Below are 24,200 nucleotides of genomic sequence, written 5' to 3'. Positions count from 1 at the left end.
TAAGCATAATTTACCAAAATATAAATTTTATATTTATGTTGCAAGCTACTGTGTAGCTCTGTACTGCAAAAGCATTTTGCAGCAGATAATTTTAGAAAGATACTTCAAATTTTAGAATGTTCTATTTTTTAACTTCAACGCTGTGGCAATTTAGTACATGGAGTTCTCAAGTTTCCTTTAGTAACTGGAAGTTGACCACTTGCATCTAAACTATTTATTTTCATGAATAATATGAATCTGTGAATATACAAACAGGTCAGTGATATAATTTGCAGTTTTCTAATCAAAAGTGTGCAAGAGGTTTCTGAACTAGTACTTAATTTACAATATATATGTTCTACATAGTTATTTGATCATAGATGTTTGTGGATCCTTATTCTAATGATATTCTTCAATAAAATTCTTCAGGGTATCAGACCGCATCGTCATAATTTAAAATGCGCCAACGTTTCGGCCAGCGTTGCAGCTAGCCTTCATCAGGGCCTTACGTTAACTGCTAAATGAACACACTTGATTCCTTAAATAGCTGCACGTGACTCTGCATCTCTTCAAAAAAGCAAGGTCATTCAGCAGTTTACATCTTTTTAAACGCAGTGCTTCTAACTTCTTGATGTTTCCGTGGATTTCCTGCCCATACAGGTTGGTTAAATGTAAGCGTAGGCTTCCGCGGCCGTTGTCTTCTTCAATAAAATTCTTCAGGGTATCAGACCGCATCGTCATAATTTAAAATGCGCCAACGTTTCGGCCAGCGTTGCTGCTAGCCTTCATCAGGGCCTTACGTTAACTGCTAAATGAACACACTTGATTCCTTAAATAGCTGCACGTGACTCTGCATCTCTTCAAAAAAGCAAGGTCATTCAGCAGTTTACATCTTTTTAAACGCAGTGCTTCTAACTTCTTGATGTTTCCGTGGATTTCCTGCCCATACAGGTTGGTTAAATGTAAGCGTAGGCTTCCGCGGCCGTTGTCTTCTTCAATAAAATTCTTCAGGGTATCAGACCGCATCGTCATAATTTAAAATGCGCCAACGTTTCGGCCAGCGTTGCAGCTAGCCTTCATCAGGGCCTTACGTTAACTGCTAAATGAACACACTTGATTCCTTAAATAGCTGCACGTGACTCTGCATCTCTTCAAAAAAGCAAGGTCATTCAGCAGTTTACATCTTTTTAAACGCAGTGCTTCTAACTTCTTGATGTTTCCGTGGATTTCCTGCCCATACAGGTTGGTTAAATGTAAGCGTAGGCTTCCGCGGCCGTTGTCTTCTTCAATAAAATTCTTCAGGGTATCAGACCGCATCGTCATAATTTAAAATGCGCCAACGTTTCGGCCAGCGTTGCAGCTAGCCTTCATCAGGGCCTTACGTTAACTGCTAAATGAACACACTTGATTCCTTAAATAGCTGCACGTGACTCTGCATCTCTTCAAAAAAGCAAGGTCATTCAGCAGTTTACATCTTTTTAAACGCAGTGCTTCTAACTTCTTGATGTTTCCGTGGATTTCCTGCCCATACAGGTTGGTTAAATGTAAGCGTAGGCTTCCGCGGCCGTTGTCTTCTTCAATAAAATTCTTCAGGGTATCAGACCTGTATGGGCAGGAAATCCACGGAAACATCAAGAAGTTAGAAGCACTGCGTTTAAAAAGATGTAAACTGCTGAATGACCTTGCTTTTTTGAAGAGATGCAGAGTCACGTGCAGCTATTTAAGGAATCAAGTGTGTTCATTTAGCAGTTAACGTAAGGCCCTGATGAAGGCTAGCTGCAACGCTGGCCGAAACGTTGGCGCATTTTAAATTATGACGATGCGGTCTGATACCCTGAAGAATTTTATTGAAGAAGACAACGGCCGCGGAAGCCTACGCTTACATTTAACCAACCTGTATGGGCAGGAAATCCACGGAAACATCAAGAAGTTAGAAGCACTGCGTTTAAAAAGATGTAAACTGCTGAATGACCTTGCTTTTTTGAAGAGATGCAGAGTCACGTGCAGCTATTTAAGGAATCAAGTGTGTTCATTTAGCAGTTAACGTAAGGCCCTGATGAAGGCTAGCTGCAACGCTGGCCGAAACGTTGGCGCATTTTAAATTATGACGATGCGGTCTGATACCCTGAAGAATTTTATTGAAGAAGACAACGGCCGCGGAAGCCTACGCTTACATTTAACCAACCTGTATGGGCAGGAAATCCACGGAAACATCAAGAAGTTAGAAGCACTGCGTTTAAAAAGATGTAAACTGCTGAATGACCTTGCTTTTTTGAAGAGATGCAGAGTCACGTGCAGCTATTTAAGGAATCAAGTGTGTTCATTTAGCAGTTAACGTAAGGCCCTGATGAAGGCTAGCTGCAACGCTGGCCGAAATGTTGGCGCATTTTAAATTATGACGATGCGGTCTGATACCCTGAAGAATTTTATTGAAGAAGACAACGGCCGCGGAAGCCTACGCTTACATTTAACCAACCTGTATGGGCAGGAAATCCACGGAAACATCAAGAAGTTAGAAGCACTGCGTTTAAAAAGATGTAAACTGCTGAATGACCTTGCTTTTTTGAAGAGATGCAGAGTCACGTGCAGCTATTTAAGGAATCAAGTGTGTTCATTTAGCAGTTAACGTAAGGCCCTGATGAAGGCTAGCTGCAACGCTGGCCGAAACGTTGGCGCATTTTAAATTATGACGATGCGGTCTGATACCCTGAAGAATTTTATTGAAGAAGACAACGGCCGCGGAAGCCTACGCTTACATCTAATGATATTATTAGCAATCAACTTCTCAAGGATGTTATGAAATAAGTCTGCAATTGATACTAGTAGGTAGTTATTGTTATTATGTGTAATTTATGTTATACTTATTCTTCAGTACTGAAATTTTGTTGGAGGCAGAGTGTGTACCGAATTTATTTAACTATGTATCATATCAGAGTAGTGCAGAATGAAAGTGTAAACCTGTGCACACTAGGAAATATTAGAATAATAATTTGTCATTTTGTCTGTGTAATTTGTATTTGTGGTTTCTTTTTCATAGTTTAGCAACTAGCTGAGAGTTTGAGCTAGGTATAATAAAACTAACAAGAAAAAGTAATGTAACTGAATAGACAGAAAATCTACTCACCAAGCCATGGCAGGAAGAAACACAAATGTTAAGGAAATGTGCAAGCTTTTAGAGCCAGTGAAGGGGAAGGAAGACAGGTGAAGGAAAAAGACTAACAAGGTGTAGGATGGGGAGAGTTACAGAAAAGTTGCCTAGGATTTTGGTTCAGGGGACACTTACTTGGCAGTATGAGAGGGAAAGACTGATCATTGAGGACTGCACCAGATGAGATTTTTAGCTCTCAGCTATAAGCTCTCAGAGCCTCAGACCTCATCTACTGCAGTCCTTCTCATCTGGTCCCATAAGTCTCTCATGACCCAAGATTTTGGATGATTTTTGCACAATTCTCCCCATTTCCCAAACCTTGCCGATCCTTTTCCTTCATCCCTCTTCCTTCCTCTTCATACCTTCTGATAGAAAAAGGAGCCACTGGCTCCGAAAGATTACACATTTTCTTAACTCTGATATGTGTTTTCTCCTGCAACTGTTTGCTGAATAGATTTTTTATTAACAAGAAAAATGAATGTTCCTGAAACACAAATTTAGTATTATGATTATTGTTTTCCACATAAATAGTTTCTAGTTCCTAATGAATATCTTGTATCGCTCTTTCTCACAACTTTTTCGACTCCAAAACAATTTGTTTGTTTTAATTATTTCACATATAAATATGTTAAAATGTGCCTATCGCAAGTTATCATGGACTTGTGGTGCTGCAACTGAATGGCTATGTAATACTTGTCAACATACTAAAATCACTACCGGTACTCCATCTGTTATCACTGAAATTATGATGCAACACTCTCCCCTTATCTTTTATGCATATCAACTTAAATCTATAGTATACATAATTAAGAGAAATGTGGATCTCTTTGTTATAACAGGAATTTGATGAGAGCCCTGACTGGGCAGGTAGACCAATACCTGGCTGGTTGTACCGCAGGCTGTGTCCAAGTACAGTCTTACTTGCACTTCATGATCGTGCTCCACAGTTGCATATTTCTGAAGACAGACTTTCTGTCACTGGTGAGAAGGGATACTCCATGGTTCGTGCCACTCACTGTGAGTTGTTGAGACAATTTACACATTAATTACATTTCTTTTTGACTATATTTGGTAAGATATTCCTTTCATTTTCTGTGATTGAAGCGGTGAGTCGTGGCACATGGTACTGGGAAGCCACTGTGGAGGAAATGCCTGATGGCTCAGCAACACGTCTGGGGTGGGGACAGGAGTATGGAAATCTGCAAGCACCTTTAGGTTATGACAAATTTGGATATTCCTGGCGGTCAAGGTATGTAGTTAATTTTGATCTGTCCCAGAAAGATTTTCTGCTAATTTTGTTGGAAAGTTCTCATAGAATGTAAACCATAAAATTTAGATTTTCTGCTAAGATGTCTTTTATTGTGCAATCTTAATTATTATGCACTGGAGAGTTACTATGGTAATACTTTACAAGCTGTTTTTGTTTTTATGTTTACAAGTAGTAAGCACTTTGTACTGATCTCTGATACCATATTCTATTTTTACCTGATGCCTTTTTATTCATAGTTTTATGACAGTTCATTGAGAGGGAGTGAGTGAGTGAGTGTGTGTGTGTGTGTGTGTGTGTGTGTGTGTGTGAGAGAGAGAGAGAGAGAGAGAGAGAGAGAGAGAGAGAGAGAGAGAGAGAATTTCATCATATTTCTACCTGGTGCCTATTTATTCATAGTTTTATGACAGTTCATTTACATCTTTAGTTTGTTTTATTATTCTCCTTCTTCATTGCCTTATTTCTCTTTTCCTGCATTTAAGGTATTTTACAGACATGCAATAGTAATAGCACAATCAAGCAAGCCTAAAACTATTGTAAATAAACCGTACTGTCTGCTGATCCATTTATTTCAGTGAATTATATTCTCATCACATAATTAAGTTCACATAAGTGTTTATCAGGGAACAGAAGGTGCTTGCAAGCAGTCTAATGTTTTTGATTGCTAAGAGTGTGTGAAGTGTGTGTGTAAACTCCCCACTTCTCTTACACAAGTTGACTTACTTGGGAACGTGCAGCCGATCTTCTCTGGATAGCTGGCTTCTGGAATCCCTACAAACTTCTTCTCTGAAGAATGATGCTAATCACAGGAGCCTTTAAGACTCTCTCTCTCTTTCTGAAATAATGAGGTACGCGAAGAATACTTTTCAACAACTATTGATATATTTGAACTTCCCCAAAGAACAAAATTCACACTTCTCACATAAACAATTGACTTCTAGTGAGTCAGCCGTGTTGTCTCACATTAGGAACAATTAAGTTAGATTTACAACAGAGTTGGCTTCATAACCACGAGTCTATTATACAGGAATCATATACATGTCTTGCCTGTAGCAAGTTCAAGTTAAAAGTTACTAAAAATCTTTTTTCACTCAAATGTTCATTAGTCGCTAACAATAGTCACAGTTACAAAACACGACAGAATAACACAGAAGTTCCTTGGTGCTGCTGTGTGCTTTCATTACGACTTCCATGGACCAACCGACAAGTACTTGTTGGTGCTGTTCGACCGCCTTGTCTACCGTCTCCATACAACAAACTTCAAACCTGCACAAACAGACAGGTGACGCGCATTACATAGGGTTCCTTTCTTCCACTCATATCTAAAATATCATGTGTTAGAGATGGTGGAAGGCTGAGTGATTCTAGAATTTGTGCGGAAATTCTCGAAACACTGCAGCAGAAACTTCAACTTGAGTTTGAAATATTTTGGTGTACCTCTGACAGCTTTTAACTTTTATGGGAGCCTAATGGAAACGAATGTTGCAAATTTCTTCATAGTTTCTCGAATAGTAGTTAAAGATGCGTTTACAGCATGATGATTATTCCTCCAACTTGTGCTCACTGAATGGACACTGCTGTTCCTTTTTAACAAGTTGCTGTCCTGTGAGGAAGTAGATGTGATTTAAGGACTTCCAACTTATTAAATAGAAGCTTACATTGTGTGATGACATTTCAGTGCTTATGATACTGAGTCAAATTTACGAAGACCTGAGATCACCTATCAGTATCATGTTGCTACCCACTTTGATATGGGTATATGCACAGATTTGGTTGCAACTTCTTCTGGCAGAAAGGTTGAAGGGGAAGGATGAGGGGTGAAGGGAAAGGACTAGAGAAGTTTAGGAAAAGGGGTAGATTTTGGAAAAGTCAGCAAGAACTGCAGGTCAGGGGAGACTTATCAGATGGGATGAGAGGGGAAAACTGATTGTTGGGGACTGCACCAGACAAGATTTGAAAACCAGGTTGTCAAATCTCATCCGGTGCAGTCTGCGACAAGGCCCCAGAAGTAGACAATATTCCATTAGAACTACTGATAGCCATGGGAGAGCCAGCCCTGACAAAACTCTACCACCTGGTTAGCAAGATGTATGAGACGAGCAGAATACCCTCAGACTTCTAGAAGAATATAATAATTCCAATCACAAAGAAAGCAGGTGTTAACAGGTGTGAAAATTACTGAACTATCAGTATAATAAGTCACAACTGCAAAATACTAACACAAATTCTTTACAGATAAATGGAAAAACTGTTAGAAGCCAACCTTGGGGAAGATCAATTTGGATTCCATAGAAAAGTCGGAACACGTGAGGCAATACTGACCCTGCGACTTATCTTAGAATATAGATTAAGGAAAGGCAAATCTACGTTTCTAGCATTTGTAAATGTAGAGAAAGCTTTTGTCAGTGTTGACTGGAATACTCTCTTTCAAATTCTGAAGGTGGCAGGGGTAAAATACAGGGAGCAAAAGGCTATTTACAATTTGTACAGAAACCAGATGACAGTTATAAGAGTCGAGGGGCATGAAAGGGAAGCAGTTGTTGGAAGGGAGTGAGACAGGGTTCTGAGGTTTGCCGATGACACTGTAATTCCGTCAGAGACAAAAAAGGACCTGGAAGAGCAGTTGAATGGATTGGACAGTGTCTTGAAAGGAGGATATAAGATGAACATCAACAAAAGCAAAATGAGGATACTGGAATGTAGTCAAATTAAATCATGTGATGCTGAGGGAATTAGATTAGGAAATGAGACACTGAAAGTAGTAGATGAGTTTTGCTATTTTGGGGAGCAAAATAACTGATGAGGGTCAAAATAGAGAGGATATAAAATGTAGGCTGGCTGTGGCAAGGAAAGCATTTCTGAAGAAGAGAAATTTGTTAACATCGAGTATAGATTTAAGTATCAGGAAATCTTTTCTGAAAGTATTTGTGTGAAGTGTAGCCATGAATGGAAGTGAAACCTGGATGATAAATAGTTTAGACGAGAAGAGAGTAGAAGCTTTTGGATTGCAGTGCTACAGAAGAATGCTGAAGATTAGATGGGTAGAGCACGAAATGAATGAGGAAGTGCTGAATAGAATTGGGGAGAAGAGGAATTTGTGGCACAATTTGACTAGAAGAAGGGATCAGTTGGTAGGCCACTTTCTGAGGCATCAAGGGATCACTAATTTAGTATTGGAGAGCAGCATGGAGGATAAAAATAGTAGAGGGAGACCAAGAGATGAATACTCTAAGCAGATTCAGAAGGATGTAGGTTGCAGTATTACTTGGAGATGAAGAAGCTTGCACAGAATAGAGTAGCATGGAGAGCTGCATCAAACCAGTCTCTGGACTGAAGTCCACAACAACAACAACAACAACAACAGAAAACAGTTAATTAATAAGCAGTCAACCCTGAATATTCAACAGGGCACACATATAGCATTGTTAAATACAAAAAAATTTGTTCACCAGCATTCCAGTCAACACTATGCAGGACACGATTGTTCATAACTTGATAAATTATAGTGGATGTCCTGCAGATGAGATTGATGACATCCTCAAGCTCCTCAGTACTGTACTCAGCTAAAAGTATTGTACTGACATTCAGAAGCATGGCCTGGCCATGGGCTTCCCATTGTAATATTATGTTTCTAATATATTTTGACTGTGCCTGAAAGTGATATTGGTACGCTGGTCCCACCTATGGTAGTAAAATTGTACTATGGTGCAGATCTGTTGATGACCTGTTTCTACTGTACAATGGTTCTCAGGTGGAATGCTATGATTTTATTGATAAATTAATGCCATACATGAAAAGGTGCAATTTACCATAGAGCACAATGAGAGAGTATGGCTACCTTACTCAAATTTAAAAATTTCTGTACAGGATACACGGATTGAGTATGACATTTTTAGAAAGGTTGCAAAGACAGATACTGCTATACACTACCATTCTGATCACCCCCTTGCGTACAAGATGGCAACTTTAGGTCAATGTTGTATCGCCTTCACAGTGTAGCCTTGTTGAAGGAGGCACATTATCAAGAATTTCAGTATATTTTACAAATTGCACATGTAATGGATAAGACTCCAATGATACAATGGATATTAACAATGGTACTGTGTAAAAAAGAAATCACTAGGAATATACAGAGGTCAAATGGTAATGAAATCACACTACAGAGGGTGGACGAAGGGGAAGACGAGTGCCCGAGTTACCATAAGATACCATACTTTGGCACAATTTCACAAAAAGTAGGCAAAAAAATTAAGGACAAAAAGATGAAGTCAGCATTTCTTATCCCAAGGAATCTTGGTCAAAAACCTGTAAATACAGAAAGGTAGCCTGTGAAAAGTACGATGCTACTGGTTTATATTGCACTAGTTGCAAAAATTTCCCGGCTTGATATGCGGGGCAGTGGAACACCAGAATCTGAGGAATTCAAAGTCTACTTTAAGTAGCCACTTACATGATTCTGGCTATCCCATAGCAGGCTAATAATTTAAAAGTCCTACACAGAGAAGTAAAGGGCCGGACCTTAAACATTCTGGAAGGGACTGAAATTATGCAGAATGCCCCTAACACACCTTTAACAATCACATGGTGTTAACACATTACAATATACAGTTGAACTCGATTGCTTTTCAAGGACATAATGTCATAGTTATTTGACTGCTTGGTTAGTGATCCTGGCCTTGTTGTTGTATGCTCGTGTTTCTTGTCTATTTGCTTTTAATGATTTTTACACTGAAATATTTTATAGTTTATATAATTATGCTGTGCAATGGGTGCTCAATCATTCCCATGATATTTTGATTTGTGCCAAAATACTTGTAACTTTCATTGTTTCCTGCATGGTGATACTAACGCCCTCTGTGACATGCGTGAGGACACTGACTATCAGTATAGCCCAGTACGGCAAGGCAGATGGAGGGTTGCTGACCACCACTTCCTTATATGAAGTGACTTTTCTTAACCATTGGTTTTCAACTTTGAAAGCTGCTAGCTGTTTTCTCTTGTTTTCTTATTTTGCTATTTTTGTTGTAAGTAAATGTGCATTAAACATGCCAGTTTTTCAGCTGGTCAGTTTGAACTATGACATCCTGCTTATTGCAGGTAGCAGTATTTAATTTTGAGAAGTTTGAGTCCCTCTCCTTCAGTGCTTAATTGTTTTACTGACATCTGTACAACTGAAGATGTGATATGAAATCACGAATTTGGTTGTGTTCCTGTAAAGATTCGTATACAGCTAAAAGGAGTTCATTTCAGAAACTGATTAATGTTTGTAGATCATGGTTTAATAGAATTGATAGCCTCCCAAAGTTCTCCAGAGATTATCCAAAAATATGTTTTCATCTTTTTCATTTTTTTAAATTTTTAATAAAAGTTGAAAACAATATAAAACTAGTATTTGCCCCATTTAGAACACCTCTTATGTATTTTAATGGGTTCCAACAACATTATGAAATATATTACTACACAAACAATCACAGCTTTTTAAATAACAGTCAGCCATGGACAGAATAAGATTTGACAATAGTGAAGAGGATAAAAAGCTAAAAATGTTTGTAGACCTCAGAAACATATAATCAGTTCCTGTCATTGCTCCATATTACTAGACACATTTATTTTTTTCCCTCTGTCATATGGCAGCTTTCCACTTATGCAGAATTGTTATTTAATTTGCTCCCATATTTTAATATTCCATGTTACTGATATTTTCTCTTTTCTGCTGTCTTTCACCAGTGATTTTTATTCATACAGTCTCATCTAAATCCTACAGTACCTATTCTGCTCTGGTTTTTGCCATTACATTTCCGATTTCAACACTGTTTGCTGCAGATGCGATAAATGAGTTTATTGAAAAAATTACTTCATCACTAGATAGGAAAGCTAAGGTCGCAGGAATATTCTGTGTTCTTACAAAAGCATTTGACTCTGTAAATCATGATCTGATGCTTTTCAAACTCAACAGGTATGGAACAACGGATATGGCTTTGAAATGGTTTGAATCATACCTCTTGGAGAGGAAACAAAGGCCAGTAATAACTTCAAATTGAACAGATTACTTCTCAGAGTGTAAAACTGTATCACAAGGTGTGCGTTGGACCCATTTTATTCATGTTCTATGCATGACTGGCCTCTTGATGTAAATATTCATTTAATTTTGTTTGCAGATGATACTTTTGCACTAATTGAAAATGAAAATTTTGACAATATACCCCAGAGATTCACAAATACGTTAAGTAGCTTGGAAACACGGTTCAGTCTAAATGGCTTAAGGCTAAACATTTCAAAAACCCACATGATGAGTTTTAAAACCAAACAGTTAAAAACTGGAGAAATCTGTATCACTCACAACAATCAAAAAATGGAAGAACTTTACTCAGTCAGGTTCCTGGGTATAAACTTAGATAGAACTTTGAGTTGGAAATCTCATATAGAATATCTAGCGAATAAATTAAACAGCCTTGCATTTGCAATGGAAATTTTAGCCTGTGCCACTGATGTGGTCACCAGGAAAATAAATAACAATAGCTACTTTGAATCTGTTATTCAATATGGCATAATTTTTTGGAGAAACTCGGGAAACGTTACACGGATTTTAAAGTTGCATAAAAGAATCATTCGCAACATGTGCTCTGCACAGCTGAGGGTATCATGTCAATCATTATTTAAAGACCTAAAAATATTAACTGTACCCTCTTTATACATCTTTGAGGTGGTTCTTTTCCTATGCAGCAGAGGTGATCTTTAAAAAAAAAATCATTTTGAACCCTCATACAACGAAAGACATCTTTATGCTCACCCCACATCACTTAAAACTGTGTGCTCAGGCTGCTCAGTATATAACCATGAAAATTCACAACACAATAAAAGGGTGTGACATAATGAATAGTTACATGATTTTCTAATCGAACGATGTCACTACTCAGTGGAAGATTTCATGAAGGATGAAGTGATGCTTTGAGCTGGATTCCTGAAATGGAATAAAAATTTATGATAGTTATAGTAAATGTAAGTATTATAAGTTTGACAAATTTTAAATAAGTAAATTCTCCACAAAGTATTATTGCAAGTGTGACAAATTTTCAATTAAGCAATTGTAACCTTGACATGTCTCCTGTACATTAGACATATGTTCTGAAATTGTACACATTATGAGATGAATAAAACACATTTCACATTTTCTGTATGCCTACTTAATTAGAAATTTTCATAAGACTTCACAGGATCTGTCTTTTATTCTCAGTTTCTTGCACACTCTGTGGAAACATACGCAGCAGAGAAAGTAGTCTGTAAAATACAGATCTTCTCCACCTGCAGAGGCAGGACAGGTGTACTTGTTCTTGTGAGGAGTCACCCAGTAACTGCAACATGTAAAAGAAGTGTACAACGTATATAAGACACACCCTAGCACAATGTGCTGTTTACTTGCATTGAATTGTATTGCTGTTGACGTAGGTGTGTCATGTTAGATGTGTTAAATGGACGGTGACTGGGAGGAAATGAACGACAAGAAGCAACAGCCTGTCCAAGGGGCACTCCTGTTTGGGCATTGCATTTCACATTTTACCTGTATGTCTTTCATTCTTAGGGAAGGTGGCATTTATGCTCTATTTCAACTGTTGTCATTATTTAAGTGAGATTTGTCAGATCTTCTATCCAAATAGCTAAGCGGGAGATTTAGGTGTTCAATTGTTGCTGGTTCATAATGTTTTTCTGTAAAGCATTCAGCCAGTCAATTATGTCTGATGTATATCTCAGTCTTTTGTTTACTTTTGTTACCATCCATGTTTATTCAACAATAGCACTATCAGTTTTGAAGTTCAGAAGACTCTGCATGAGTGAACTGGATGTAACAGTGGAAGTAGGAGAGGGAGTTCGTCACTTTTGTTGAAAGTGATTCTCAATTATTACTATATATATAGTTTTTAATTATTTCAACTACATTTATTTCAATGTTTTTAACATAGGCCCCAATACAGTCCTTCTCATTGGTGTGTATAATATGTAATGTGTGTGTTACAATTAAAACGATAAATTGAAACACTTTTGGTGTATTAGCAATGCCTTATTTAAGTTTTTGCAAATCTTGACAGGAAGGGTACACGATTTCATGAGTGTCGTGGTAAACACTACAGTCCTGCTTATGGAGAAGGTGATGTGCTTGGATTCATGATTGTTTTACCCGACTCAAATGAAGTAAATCATTTACCTCAGCCCTACAAAGATAGAGTGAGTAACAGAAATTCTTTTGTATTGAAAAATTAATGTTTTCTACATATGGTACCTCGTTCATGAGACATATGGTACCTTTTTCATGAGTAACATCTAATGAAAAATTGATTTTATCAATAAAAGAATGTTACGTTCAACTTTGTGATTGATAATAAAAAACCTGAAGATGTAGGATCACGTCATTAGCAAGTGATAACATTACTGTGACAGCTCTAGCAATTCATGTTTAATTTTGTAGATTTAGTTTTTAATCTTTATATTTGTTATGGATCATTTCAGATTGTCATAATGTTTGGCTTACCACAGTGTGATACAGTTACAATCTTAAAGCGATTAACCCTCAGCATGGCATATGTAGGCCAAGTAATGCTACATTTCTGTATACCATACCATTTTTGTTTAGCATGTGTAGCATTCATCATGTTACTTTTTAGGGCAAAAGAAGGAAGAGGAATGTTCAGCAGCTCATTCCATTCCTATGGAGTTTTTACCATTTGTCATTTTGGAAATTGCAATCACTGTTCTTCAGTGTAGTGAAACAGTTCCCACGGATGAGTCACAATACCTTTACTGTATTGGAAATAATTTCTTCTGGGCTAGAAATCTGTTCAAATGACTTGGCATTTTTTTGTTCACTTAAATCACTGCAGGAAATATCAGGACAAGTCTTCAGATAATTTTGTTAAAAGTCATTTTCAGATCAAGATAAATGTGTTCTCTCCAATGACATTGTTTTTAATTATGTGTAATATTAATACCATGTTTGTTGTTAGTGAACTGTGATCTTCATTGATTTGTCAATACCTTATATAATTCTGATTAAGCTGAGTGGCGTTTGCAGTGTCTTCATAAAATACACTAAATAATAATTGTCTGGTTCGCATGAAAGGATTGAAAGTGTCTTTCTAGCACAAATTTTTTGTACTAAACCAATCTCGGCTTAAATTTACGATAACAGTTTGATAATGTTAATAATTGAAAAGAACAAAAAGAGTTAGAACAAGAGAAAGTATCAAAGCTTGCTAGATTTGTCCCCCCTAAACTCACAGAATTGCTTCATCTTTCAAAACTCCTTATCAAACAGTGTTTCCAAGTATCTTAAGCAAATAGGTACATTCGTAATCATATGCCTTCAGCTGTGTCTTAGTAGAAAATTGTAATTTTCTGACAGAAAATAAATAGAAATAAAAGAAGGATACAATATGTAAAATCTGTGTGTAAATATGAAGAACTCTTATTTTTTCCATAATTGACAATGCTGATATACAAAGTGCAAATGAAAAACTAAACATTTAATCTAAACATTTAGTCAATGATTAATTTCTAATATTAATGTTGATGGCCTGTATTGTGAATTGTGGTTTATTTGTCTCATAACATATATAATCTAAATAATTTAGTTCAAGTACAGGAGACACATCAAACTGTGGTAAAATTTCACCATAAACAAAGAGCTGCTAATGTTAACAAACAGCATCACAATAATAATAATACGGTATTGTTATACACACATGCAATAAAACTAACACTTAATTACCCCTTGCTCAAATTATCATTTCATCCTCTATGAATTCTTCTGTTGAATTGTAGCATTTCTCTCACAGAATCTTGTTTTTAAAATTTCTGGCTTCATATTAAATATATTTTTGCCCGTTAACTAATTGTATATTGTCATTCTCATATCTGCGGAGTCCGTGCTTTTAATTTCAACCAGTGTGTGGTTAGCATAAAATTATTTTTATTTCTTGTGTTATATGTTTGGTTGAAATTATTCTCCTCAAATAATTTTTGTTTGCTATGTAGGAAGATTATAATTTCATAAATGTATATGGAGGGAATGGTTAGGATATATAGTTTCTGAAATAATGGGTGACAAGACTTGTTTACTGTGTAGTATACCAAGCAAAGTGGCGCAGTGATTAGCACACTGGATGATTGTTCAGTCCAGCATCCAGCCATCCTCATTTAGGTTTTCCGTGATTTCCCTAAATTGCTTCAGGCAAATGCCAGGATGTTTCCTTTGAAAGGGCATGGCCGGCTTCCTTCCTGGATCTGACGATACCAGTGATTTCACAGTTTGGTCGCCTCCCCCCAAATCAACCTGACCCAACCCTGTGTAGTATACATGTATCAGATAGTTTTCTTTTGCAGTTTCAGTATTTGAAATGCACTACTTGAACGTCCCCAGAATATTATCCTGTATCTAATGGCAGATTCAAATAACTATGATAAGCAATTTTACATATACTCAAGTCAGTGGAATTTGCTAGTATTTGCATTACAAATGCAAAACTGCTTAGTTTATTTGATAGGAAGTCAATATGTGTATTCCAGCTTAAGTTCTTGTGTACATTTCGTCCCAGGAATTTGACCATGTCAACTTCTTTCATAGTTTGGTTGTTATATTGTATTTTAAGTTCCTTATTTGTATGAAATGCAATTAAAGCTAAAGGAAGAGGAAGTTGATTTTGCAGAAAAATATATACAATACAAAAATGAAACAGATGTGAAGAGCTGCTTGAAAAGAGATTATCAGACAAAGAATTGGTAAAGAGCAAAAAATTAATGTAGATTATTAAAAGACAGATAGAAAGCAGTGGTAGTAGTCAAAGTAGAGGAGTCCGCAAAACAAAAAAGAAGTGATTGTAAACCAGCGACTGTTGTAAGAACCTATTATTAACTTTTCAGTATGAAATTTATCAGTAAATGGAACTGTTCATAGATCCTGACTGGGAACATGTCTGCAGTTAATCTGTCGGTAATGGACAGAATGACAAAACTGTTCAAAAATAATATAAAAGCCTGCATCAAGTACTGCACAGAAAAGAACCCATACATAATTGTTTCAGTAACTACTTCTAAAACACAGAAGGTGAACTAAGTAAACACTAAACAGGAAAGAAAGAGAGAAGACTGGAATCTGCATTAGTTTCACTACTTCTACACTGCTGAGATAAAATAACTTTGTAATGATAGACATCACTGGAAGGGGGAAGTTTTGTGGCGGTGTTCGTAGCGACAAACAATTCGCGGTAGAAACGGCTTACGAAGTCACCGCCACACTTTTAATAGCGGGCCGACCGGTCCGCTGGAACAGTGAACAGAAAGATGAAAACCCAAACACTCTGATTAAATAAAAGTCGGTACTTATCTTTATTGACGAAGATACAGAAACACAATAGTGAACTCCGTGTCTACAGAAATCTGTCTAGTTCGAGTCGGAGCGGCTAGGTCAGCGTCGGCTGACAACAAACAACAACTCTGCTGCGATGAACACACAACTGACTAGCAAGTACACAATTCGGTAGCGAGTATACAACTGAGCGGCGAATACAGAACTGTCCTAGCGCTCGCGACTCCAGCACTTAAGAAGCCAGAAGCCAGCGGTGGCGCGCGCAGACTTGCGGCGATTTCCTGTCTCGCTGGCGCTGCTTATGCGGACGGCGTCCGGACTTTGATGCTGCCAACCTTTTGGCAGCGGGCTCGGGTGGCATTACTGGCTAGGATATAACACTCCTCCCCCCCAAATCGCCGCACCGTCATTGAATAATGACGTGGCGAGCGTCGACGGCGGGGGAGGGGTCTGGCCGCAGGCGTAGCAGAAGAGACCGGGGTGGAGACTGTTGTCGGTGGCAGTCCCCGGTCCCCACCCCAGCATTGGCTGCGCGGGGCCTCGGGAAACACCGACTGAAAACCGAGGTCAGGGTGCACGCCTGTGACCACGGGCACAGCTTCTGGTACTGGACGCGACGGGGCGTCGGGACCCACGAAGAGAGGCAGCGTCTCCTGACGCTGCGTCGACGGCTGCTGAGTGGGCGCCGGACAAGACGCTGCGGTGTCAGACTCCTTGGGGGTGCCCAAGGAAAGCGGCTGCAGGACAGGCTGCACAGCCACCGCTTGGGAAGGCGGCCCGACTGAGGGGTCGACGTCCATCAGCTCCGAAGGCGGTGGCGACTGAAGAGGGACCGCAGGCGCCGGAGCGACCACCTGGGGCGCTCCCGGATGAAGCTGCGCGGGAGGCATCAACGGGACGGGCTGTCGGCGTGGAAGCGGCGACGGCTGCTGCTGCTGCTGCTGCCCTGGGGGCGGCAGCGAAGTCGGAAGGCGCGGCTGGAACCCGCCGCGGACCAAATCTGTGGACAAAGAACGAGCGGCAGAATCCGGGCGGCCAGCACGACGCAACTGGTTCTGATGCCTCCTGTGCACCCCAGTAGCACCTTGAACAGTATAAAAACCGCGACCCTGGACACTTATCACGATACCACGTTCCCAACGACGGCGACCGTGATAAACTCTGAAAAAAAAGGCGTCGTTGCGCTGAAAACGCGTGCGATGCTCGGAAGCGGCGGGTCGATCTGGGGGGTGCAACAACCGTAGTAGGGTGCGATGACGACGGCCATGGAGAAGCTTCGCAGGCGAAGGGCCGTCGCGTGGCGTGGTCCGGTACGACGACAGGAACGTGATGAGGGCCTGCTGACGAGAGTGCGTAGCATGGAGGCGGTCCATATGATCCTTGAATGTGCGTACAAAACGTTCCACTGCACCATTCGATTGAGGGTGGAACGGCGGAGTAAGAACATGGCGAATGCCATTGGCAGAACAAAAACTTTCAAATTCAGCAGAGGTAAATTGTGGACCATTGTCAGACACTAAAACTTCTGGAAGACCCTCAATACAAAAAATTGAAGTCAACGCCTGTATAGTTTGTGCAGACGTTGTAGACTGCATGGGCACAACAAACGGAAAATTACTAAATGCATCTATCACGATGAGCCAACGAGAATTCCAATATGGACCAGCGAAATCAATATGTACTCGCTGCCAGGGACTGGCAGGGCGTGCCCACTCAAAATAGCGTTGAGGCGGAGCAGCTTGGTGTTCGGCACACGTCGAACAATCTGTAGACATTTGCGTAATCTGCTTATCAATGCCAATCCATGTACAATGACGGCGGGCAAGCTGCTTGGTGCGTACCACTCCCCAATGACCTTGATGCAACAAGTCGAGGACCTTGGATTGGAGCACTTGGGGAACCACTACACGAAGCTGGTCATTCTCGGTGCGTAACAGCAAAACTCCGTGCGAAACAGACAACAGATGACGTTGCGGATAATAGCAACGAACCACAGGATCCGATATGTCCTTTGCCTTGGACGGCCAACCACGTTGAACAAAACGTAATAGTAAACTCAGATGAGGATCCGTAGCTGTCTCACGTGCCACCTGATGATAATCAATCGGAAAATCCCGGAGGGATTGATGCTCATTGGCGTCAATCTGATGGCAAGAGTCTTCAGAGGAATCGAGGACATCATCCGCAGCAATCGGCAATCGAGAAAGCGCGTCAGCGTTTGCATGCTGAGCTGTAGGGCGATACAGTATCTCATACTGGTATTGTGATAACAAAAGAGCCCAACGTTGTAGTCTCTCAGCTGTCCGCTGAGGAACTGGTTTAGACGGATGAAACAGTGACGTCAGGGGCTTGTGATCTGTCACTAAGTAGAATGGTCTACCATAGAGGTAGTGATGGAATTTTGTGACACCGAACACAATAGCCAACGCTTCCTTGTCCAATTGGTTATAATTACACTGAGCTTTGTTTAGCAATTTAGATGCGAACGCAATAGGACGTTCGGTGTTACCGACGCGGTGAGACAACACAGCACCGAGGCCGTAAGAAGAGGCATCACAAGCTAATACCAGAGGCTTGTTAGGGTCGTAATGGACCAGACCATGATCATTCAATAAAGCCTCTTTAAGCTGCTGAAAGGCTGATTGGCAATCAGCTGACCACACAAACGGAACATTCTTACGGCGGAGACGATGCAACGGTGCAGCAATCTGTGATGCATTAGGTATAAACCTAATATAATACGTCAATTTGCCAAGAACTGCTTGCAATTCATGCAGATTGCGAGGGGCGGGCAAATCACGAATAGCTGCTAAATGTGACTGGGAGGGATGAATGCCTTGAGCATTAATAACATGTCCCAGATACTCCATCTCTGTAAGGAAAAATGAACATTTATCGATGTTGCAACATAGGCCTGCCTGAGACAACACTTTAAACAAACACTCCAAATTACGGAAATGTTCAGCAGGCGTCCGACCGGACACAACAATATCGTCTAAATAGTTGCAACACGATGGCACATTCGCCAGAAGTTGTGACAAAAAACGCTGAAAAACAGCTGGAGCTGACGCACAACCAAAAGGCAAACGCAGAAAACGGAACAACCCCAACGACGTGTTTATGACAAAATACTGTTGTGATTGCTCGTCGAGGGGCAATTGCAAATATGCTTCACGGAGATCAATTTTGGAAAAGAAACGAGCTTCCCCTAACTTATCCATCAGCTCGTCCGGTCTAGGCAAAGGAAAAGAATCAATGACAGTCTGAGGATTAACTGTCGACTTAAAATCAGCACACAAACGTAACTTGCCAGACGGTTTCTTTATAATAACTAAGGGAGAAGCCCACTGGCTCGCTGAAACGGGTTGAATAACACCGTTGTTTTGCCAACGACGAAGTTCATCTTCTACAGGTGCCCGGAGGGCGTGAGGCACTGGACGAGCACGACAAAATCGAGGCTGAGCATTATCTTTTAACGTAATATGAGCGGCAAAGTTCGCAGCACAACCTAGTTCGTCCTTAAATATGTCACTGTATCGTTTACACACATCGGTTATGCTATCTTGAGGAACAACAACAGAATTAATTTGCAACACATTGTCTTGGATAGACAGGCCAAACAAGTCAAAACAGTCTAATCCGAAAATGTTTACACTGTCTGGAGCGCGGAGCACTGTGAATGAAACTGTTTTTGTATTGCCACGAAATGTGGCTGGCATGCTACATACACCTAACACAGGAATTTGTTCTCCACTATAAGTAGCCAAAGAATGTTTTGCCGCTGAAAGTTTAGGGCGGCCGATAGCCGCATACGTAGCACTATTTATGAGAGTCACAGACGCACCAGTGTCTGAAAATTGAAGGTCTTATCCTGGATGCGTAGTTTCACAAATAGTTTATTACACTGTCTCTGGATCGGTGCAGTGGAGGCGGAAGACACAAAATCAGCGCGTTTAGCGCGTGTTCGCTGCTTACGACAACTCGTGGGTTGGGCGGGTTGAACAACAACTCCTGCTTCACTTGCAGTCTGTACATTACTTTTTACAGCGTTTGAATTACGCCTGGGTCGCATGGCAGAGGGCTGGGTGGGTGGCTTATTGCGAACAAGTTTATTACCCACACGAACCGTGGAAGAGTCTTTAAACGCGACCTTCTGGGCGGGCTGGCTTTGAAGAACATGAATATCCATGGGCTGGGCAGCACTAGAATTGTTCTTGCGTTTACGCAAACAAACAGTCTGGATGTGTCCTTTCCTTTGACAAAAGTGACAAACCGCGGTTCTTAACGGACAACGTTCACGAGGATGAGCAAGAACACACTTAGGGCAAGACTTAACTCTATCATTTTGCACACGCGGCTGATGAATGTGTTTAACATGACGCGGCCGGCTAGTGTTTACAGTCTGACTCTGCCGGTGGGCCGCGGGCGTGACAGAACTTGCTTAGCACAGGCAATTTGAGAAATACATGGCTGATCTAACTCACACTCAGCATAGTCAAAAGTATCTTGGGCTTCAATGATGTTCATCACAGTCTCTAATGACGGATCAGGCAACTTTAAGATAGCAGCACGAATACGAGAATCTGCAATGTTTTGAGTAATAGCGTCTCGTAACATGACATCACTGTAGGAAGCTCCACACACACACAATTAAATCGGCACTGACGGGTGAGGCCCCGTAAATCTGTTAACCGCTGTTTATTAGATTGATGTGGCAGTTTCTTTAATCTGAAGAACTTGAATCTGGCTGCTGCCACATGAACTCGCGACTCGAAATACTCAGCAAGCTTGTTAACAACAACGTCATAGTCTAAAGCTTCTGGCTTGGATTCCGGGAACAACTTACAATGTAGTCGATAGACTTCCACGCCTGCAGTGGAAATTAAATAAAGCAGCCGCTCAGTACCTGTGATTTTGTAGACTGTCATGTGTGCCTGCAACTGCGCGAAATATTCTCGCCATTCTTCTCTTGATGCATCAAAAGCACGGAAATGTGGTGCTGCCTGTGCTTGTTCCTTTTGTGTTGGAGGATTAGCCGCTTGTTTGGCGATTGCTTCCACCAGACTTTGTATTTGCTGACTCTGTAACAAGATCAACTGTTGTAATTCGGCAGACATAGTGAACACAAATTAAACCAGCCCCCAAAATTTTATCTCTATAATTAGTATAACAAGAACAAGTTGAACTAGCCCTGCACATGAGTTCGGAAGACCTCGTCGCCAATTTTGTGGCGGTGTTCGTAGCGACAAACAATTCGCGGTAGAAACGGCTTACGAAGTCACCGCCACACTTTTAACAGCGGGCCGACCGGTCCGCTGGAACAGTGAACAGAAAGATGAAAACCCAAACACTCTGATTAAATAAAAGTCGGTACTTATCTTTATTGACGAAGATACAGAAACACAATAGTGAACTCCGTGTCTACAGAAATCTGTCTAGTTCGAGTCGGAGCGGCTAGGTCAGCGTCGGCTGACGACAAACAACAACTCTGCTGCGATGAACACACAACTGACTAGCAAGTACACAATTCGGTGGCGAGTATACAACTGAGCGGCGAATACAGAACTGTCCTAGCGCTCGCGACTCCAGCGCTTAAGAAGCCAGAAGCCAGCGGTGGCGCGCGCAGACTTGCGGCGATTTCCTGTCTCGCTGGCGCTGCTTATGCGGACGGCATCCGCACTTTGATGCTGCCAACCTTTTGGCAGCGGGCTCGGGTGGCATTACTGGCTAGGATATAACAAGAAGCATAGCTGGACTGGAAGGGGGAAGCATAGCTGGCTAGTACATAGCATTCTACATGGTCATGCAGTTGATAGAAATCACTTCATCTTTGGCTCTCCCCTGTCTAAACTTGAGTACTTGCCACGCCTAGCAAATATCTGCACTTGCCTACAAAACAGGTAACTCATAAATCCTAGAAAAAGCTGCAGTTGGCTGATACCTGGACCTGTCACATTAACTGCTGAGCTATCAATCACAGTCCACAGCTCGTGGTCGTGCGGTAGCGTTCTCGCTTCCTGCGCCCGGGTTCCCGGGTTCGATTCCCGGCGGGGTTAGGGATTTTCTCTGCCTCGTGATGACTGGGTGTTGTGTGATGTCCTTAGGTTAGTTAGGTTTAAGTCGTTCTAAGTTCTAGGGGACTGATGACCATAGATGTTAAGTCCCATAGTGCTCAGAGCCATTTGAACCATTTGAACTATAAATCACATAATTAATTTAATTGAAATATACTACCAGGTGTCCCACTTAAGAGTCATCAGATGCTTTTTCTCTCAATTTTCCAAAGCTCTTCTCAATGTTTTCTTTTGTGATGTGTCAGTTCAATCAATTGAAATGTAGAATGTGTATTCAGTTTTCATACAATGTCCAGTGTCAATGTGAAACAGCATTCTGATTGTTATTACAAATCAAACGTTGGCCAGAATGTAATTTTATATAACTGATTAATAGATAGATCTTAGACTAATGTAGTGCTATATTTTGTTCAAGGATATTTATTTATTGTAACAGCCAATGGTGAATTATAATAACTGTTTCCAGCAGTAACTGAGTGCAGCTGCTCTGTCAAGCTACACTGTCTTCACAATCAACCCTCCATGCTGCCTCAGTGTTGTCTTTACACTGCTGTATTGCACCATTGATGCTGGTTATGGAATGAAACATGACATAAGTAGTTTTTGTTTGAAATGATTAATAATTTTCGATTTATTTCTATTGCAAAAGAACATTGCACTGGAACATTTTTTACAAAGCACACAAAAGTATGCGGAAAAGCACAGTAAAAATAGATAAGTTAATGCTCTGTTGCGTGTACAGTAAAGTCAGGGTTTCAGAAATAAAATTGTGTTTCATTTATGCTCAATGTTTATTTTACCTACAAATTTAATTACATGTTGCAGAGTTTTGGGAAAATCAGTTATACAGACATAATGTGGTCACTATCCCCAAACTAATTATATACTGGATAGTTATAATTAAATTGCATTTACTCACATCTGTGCAGCATCTTGTCCACATCTCCTGTGCTCATGTTGAACAAATTGTAAAAGGGGTAATTAATAATAAAATCAACGTTATGACTTTCTCACGTGTTTCGCCTTGTCAGCTCATGTCCCTTCCACGATCCATTACATATGGAAACATTTCTGTGTTTCTTTTTTCATTTACAGTGCCGTGCCAGGTCTACACAAGGTGACCAAAATTGGAACTAATTTCTTTTTTTTTTCCAGCGCAAATCAGTTCCACATTGAAGCATTAGAATATCTGCCAAGTTTCACTACCATACAATAATTACAGCCCACAGTGTGCCTCCATGAGTTGCTACACTTTAATTGTAACCACCCAGTACTTTTTCATACATAGCTGCCTGAGCAATCATTTCTATTCTAGAAATTTCAAATATAATGTAGTGCACTTTTTCCTTCAAAATTGGTATAGATGAAAGGTCAAACTATTTTTTTACTAAGCAGACAACAGTTACGATACACCATCAGCTACATCATTAATAACCATTTTCTGTACTGTGGCATTTATAAAGATCAGTTTTAGTTTAATTTTGTATAAGACTCTGAAGCTTTTCAGTCTTGACATTTATCATTAATAGTGAAATTTCTGTGCTGTTTTCCTTTAACGGATATACACTGATTGGCTTACACATTTTGACTTCCAGCTTGTTGTCCACCTACGGAACACAATACAGCAGCAATTCTATGTGGTATGAATTTTACGAGTCCTTGGTTGGTTCTTGGAGTTATATGGCAGCAGATGTGTACCCACAGATCATGCAGATCCTATGAATTATGGGCTGGTGACTGAATGTGAAGGTAGCCCCCGTCAGTGCTCCAGACGTGTTCCTCTAGTTCAATGCAGTCATAATTGGTGGCCAAGACATCTATATTAGTTCCTTAATTGCTCCTCAGGCCACTTTAGCACTATTCTGGCCCTGTGACATGGACACATATCTCCTGCTGGGAAGCACCTTCACCAGTGCGGGAGATATCAAGCATGAATGAATGCAGATGATCCACAATATCTTCACACAGTCCACAGATGTCATGGTTTCTTGGATTACTATCACTTGTATGATGGAAACCCAGTTGATGTCTTCCATAACATAAGACTGCTCCTACAGTTCTGTGAATATTGTGAGCCGCAGCTTGCCAGGATGATGATGTATCCAGACAGGGACACTGACCTGATGTAATGAGAAATGCAATTCATCTAGCTTGGTGATACATTCTCATCGCTCCATCTCAATGATTCTGTGCTTGCTTCAGTCATAATTGACAATGTTTGTGGGTCATCATGAGAACACGGAGGGTTTGTCTGCTGTGGAGCCCTCAACGTGACACTCAAACAGTGTGCTCCAAAACACTTGTGCCTGTGCTAGCATTGTACTCTATCATCAGACCTTCCAGAGGTTGCTATCTAACTTTACAGAGCAGAGAGAG

General features: G+C 40.4%; 1 protein-coding gene across 3 annotated transcripts in view; it reads left to right on the top strand.

Annotated features, from left to right (window-relative positions):
• Positions 1-24,200, top strand: part of LOC124789396 (set1/Ash2 histone methyltransferase complex subunit ASH2-like) — a 126,769-nt gene that overhangs the window by 82,739 nt on the left and 19,830 nt on the right. For all 3 annotated transcript variants that reach the window (XM_047256735.1, XM_047256744.1, XM_047256752.1), the window contains exons 7-9: positions 3,967-4,144; positions 4,232-4,376; positions 12,479-12,614. In XM_047256735.1, the coding sequence (XP_047112691.1) occupies positions 3,967-4,144; positions 4,232-4,376; positions 12,479-12,614 (459 nt within the window). The remainder of the gene's footprint in view (positions 1-3,966; positions 4,145-4,231; positions 4,377-12,478; positions 12,615-24,200) is intronic.

Source organism: Schistocerca piceifrons, chromosome 1, assembly GCF_021461385.2.
Source record: "Schistocerca piceifrons isolate TAMUIC-IGC-003096 chromosome 1, iqSchPice1.1, whole genome shotgun sequence".
NCBI classification, from domain to species: Eukaryota; Metazoa; Arthropoda; class Insecta; order Orthoptera; family Acrididae; genus Schistocerca; species Schistocerca piceifrons.
The sequence above is the reverse complement of the archived record's forward strand: the minus strand, read 5'-3'. Positions and strand labels throughout refer to the sequence as shown.